This window comes from Chrysemys picta, unplaced genomic scaffold, assembly GCF_011386835.1.
Source record: "Chrysemys picta bellii isolate R12L10 unplaced genomic scaffold, ASM1138683v2 scaf3, whole genome shotgun sequence".
NCBI classification, from domain to species: Eukaryota; Metazoa; Chordata; order Testudines; family Emydidae; genus Chrysemys; species Chrysemys picta.
Window position 1 is genome coordinate 895780 of NW_027052710.1, and position 3247 is coordinate 899026.

The 3247-nt window shown below is 58.4% G+C and overlaps 1 protein-coding gene across 1 annotated transcript in view; it reads left to right on the top strand.

Annotated features, from left to right (window-relative positions):
• LOC103307457 (HAUS augmin-like complex subunit 5) overlaps window positions 1–1120 on the top strand; it is a 30196-nt gene extending 29076 nt beyond the window's left edge. Inside the window, exons 2-3 of the mRNA XM_065578803.1 lie at window positions 150–282; window positions 683–1120. Of these exons, the coding sequence (XP_065434875.1) occupies window positions 150–282; window positions 683–803 (254 nt within the window). The 3' untranslated portion in view covers window positions 804–1120. The remainder of the gene's footprint in view (window positions 1–149; window positions 283–682) is intronic.
• The last annotated feature ends 2127 nt before the right edge of the window (window positions 1121–3247 follow it).

Here is a 3247-nt window from a genome sequence, read left to right on the forward strand (position 1 = left end):
TTCCCAGGGTCTGCAAGGGGCACCCTCCTGGGGCACGAGCCGGCCTGAGGGTCGGCAGGACCATGGCATCCACCAAGCAGCTCAGCACCCCCCCCCCCCACCCACAAAGCCATAACTCCTCCAGGCCTCACTGATGTCTCTTCCCCCAGCCCTGGTGCAGGCCCTGCGGGACCACGACCGGGAGCAGGCCGGAGCCCTGGGGCCGCGGATCCGGCTGGTGACGGAGCAGTGCAGGCAACGCATCGAGCGCTGGCCCGAGGTGCAGGCCGCCATTGACGCCTGGTGAGGAGGCCCCACCCACCTGGTTTATGGGATGTTTTGTTCTCCGGAGGGGAGAGGCTCTGCCCATCCTGTGCTGGGGGTTGGTTCTCCCCTACCTGGGGTGGGGGCTGTGAGGAAGAAGGGGGCTGGCCCAAGTGGTGGGTGCACAGGAGGGACTGATCGGGGGGTCTTGGGGGTTGGGGCGGGAAGGAAGGGGGTGGCCTGGTGCCTCTGGAGAATGGGCGTTCCTAGGGAGAGGCCGGGGGGCATGTGCCATGAGGAAGGATGTCGGGGGGACAGCGTGTGTGCGAGGGGGGTAAGGGTGGATGTGGGGGTGTCTATGCTGGGGAGGAGCTGTGGGGGTCGGGGCCGGAAGGGGTCATCTCACTGCTCCCTGCTCTCTTCCCCTCCCTGTCTGCAGGTGGGAGCAGCCAGGGCAGTTTGCCCTGCCTGCGGAGCACCGCCTGGGCCTCACCTTGCAGCAGTGGCTGGAGCGCTGGACCCTGGCCCTCAAGACCCTCCAGCAGCACAGCTGGGCCTGATGGCCCCGTCCTGCCTGGGGCTAGGGGAGCCCCGCCCCCAAAGGGGTGCAGTTGTAGGGAGCCACACCCATGTTAGGGAAGGAGTGCGGGTGGGACACACCTCTATGGGGTGGAGTTTTTGGGGGCCTAGCCCAGTCCAGCTGTCCCCTCTTGCACAAGGTGGGGGGTCAGTGTTAAGGGGGGGACCAGATGCTGGCAGTGGGAGGGTTGGTGGGGCTGAGCGGAGGTGGGGGAGCGGCTGTCAGGTGTGGGGGGGGGATCCCAGATGGGTTTTGTGGCGTTCTGTAATTCACAATGTTCTGAATAAACTGACTAAATTCACATTCAGGTCCATGGCAGGGACTGGGTCACGGGGCCTTTCCCCTCTGGGGTGTGCCAGCTACTGTCTGCCCCAGGGCAGGGACTGGGTCACGGGGCCTTTCCCCTCTGGGGTGTGCCAGGAGTCCTGGCTCCCAGACCCACCCCCTCCCGCTTCCTGTTGGAAATCAAGTGGGAGGAAGCTTTGCTGGGGGAGCACCCAGCTAGGAAGTGGGGGTAGACCGCACCTATCGCCGGGGGGCGGTGGCCTCTCTCAGGTTGGTTCCTCTGGCTCCCTCAGCCTGGGCCCTCGGAGCATCCCAGAGCCAGCCGCCTCCTGGGTGATTTGTGTGGGAAAGGAGGATGCCAGCGCTCTACCTAGTGGTTCCCAGCCTTTCAGTGTGGGCGGGCGCCGGACGACCAGCTGTCGAAATGCCGCCGAGAAGCAGCGTCATCGAGAAGCTTCGCAGCGCCATTTCAGCAGCTACGCTTCTTGGTGTTGCCGCTTCTCGGCGGCTGCTTGTCCGGCGGCCGCGCTCCTCAACTGTGGGGAGCTCCCTTGTCAGTAGGCGGGCGCTCACAAATGCCCTGGCGGGCGCTATGGTACCCACAGGCACTGTTGGGGACCACTGGCTCTACCCTTCCCCTGGGAGCAGACGGGGGCCTGGAGTCCCCTCCGCTGATTGGAGGCTGGGGGGATATGGGCTCCCGCTGCCCCGCGCTGGCTGACAGTATCTGCAGGCTCTGGGCCGATCCCTAGAAAACAGCCTGTGACAATGCGGTTCTGGCGGAACCCAACTGAGAGTGCCAACTCAGGACAAATTGCTCAAACAGCCCAAGGCTGGGGTTTTTTCCACCTCTAAAGCAAACCAAACTCGCCATACTAGGAGGACTTCGGTCTCACCCCACTGGCTAAGCGCAAGTCTCACAAGCAATCTCCTTAGACAGTCTAGTTTCCCAGTATTACCACCAGTGCCACTCGTTATGGGGACAAATGAAAACCAATACCCCAGTAAAAGAAAAAGGTTCTCCTGATCCCAAAGGACCAAGCCCCAGACCCAGGTCAATATACAAATCAGATCTTACCCACAAATCACGCTGTTGCCAATCCTTTAGAATCTAAAATCTCCGGCTGAGCACTTCTCCTCCCCAGCTCCAGCTGCTCTGCTCCGACGGCGCAGGGTTCGGAAGCATGGGGGCTGCCCGAAGCCGGTAGCGCTGGCTCGGGCAGCTTGGCTCTTACTCAGAGCCAAAGTCTGAGTCCGGGGAGGAGCAGAGCAGCTGCAGGAGAGGAAGTGCCTGGCCGGTATTTTTCCCGGACATGTTCGGCTTTTTGGCAATTCCCCCCGGAAGGCGGTTTGATTGCCGAAAAGCCGGATATGTCCGGGGAAAAAATGGACATATGGTAACCCTACCCAACAAGCTGGCCAAACACAGCCACTTGGTTATAGGGTTGCTCAACTTTCTTAACAGCTCTTACTCCATTGGAGACCTTCTCAAAGCTACCCACACTGGATCTTTCGAAAGGAAAGTCAGTGGATCCATTCACAACAGAAAATTTCTGGCTGTTAGGAACTGAAACTTCCTTTATTAAATCACTCTCACACCCTTCAGTTTCAGGGAACTGCTTGCACAGATTACCATGAGGATTCCTTTCCCCAGGAGCTTTTCTAAGCAGCAAATCACCCCTCACAGAAATTTTGCCCTTACCCTCTTCACCTAGGGCTTGCTCTAAAGGAACACTTTCCTGAGCAACAACAGACTTTTTCTGGGTCTTACTTACATCCAGGATCACCTTTGGCCCATCAGGCAGATTTCTACACAATCCCCTTTCAGGCAAACCCATAGACTTCCTAGATAAAAGGTTAGAAACATTTCCCTTCCCTTTACCACACACAAGTTCAGGAATCCTTTCCTTCTTGCTACAAGTTTCCACACCATCAGAAGGTAACACAACCAAATCACCTTCATGCTCTCCTTGTGCCCTGGCTAGGGTATTACCCGGATTAGACAGAGTTGCTACACCCTTTACCAACCACACACTAGCAATAGGCAAAATATAAGCACCAGAATTGTCTGGTCTCTGGGATTTTGCTAAGACACTAACTGGATGCAACTTAGTTACAGTGCCATTCTCCCCAGCAGAC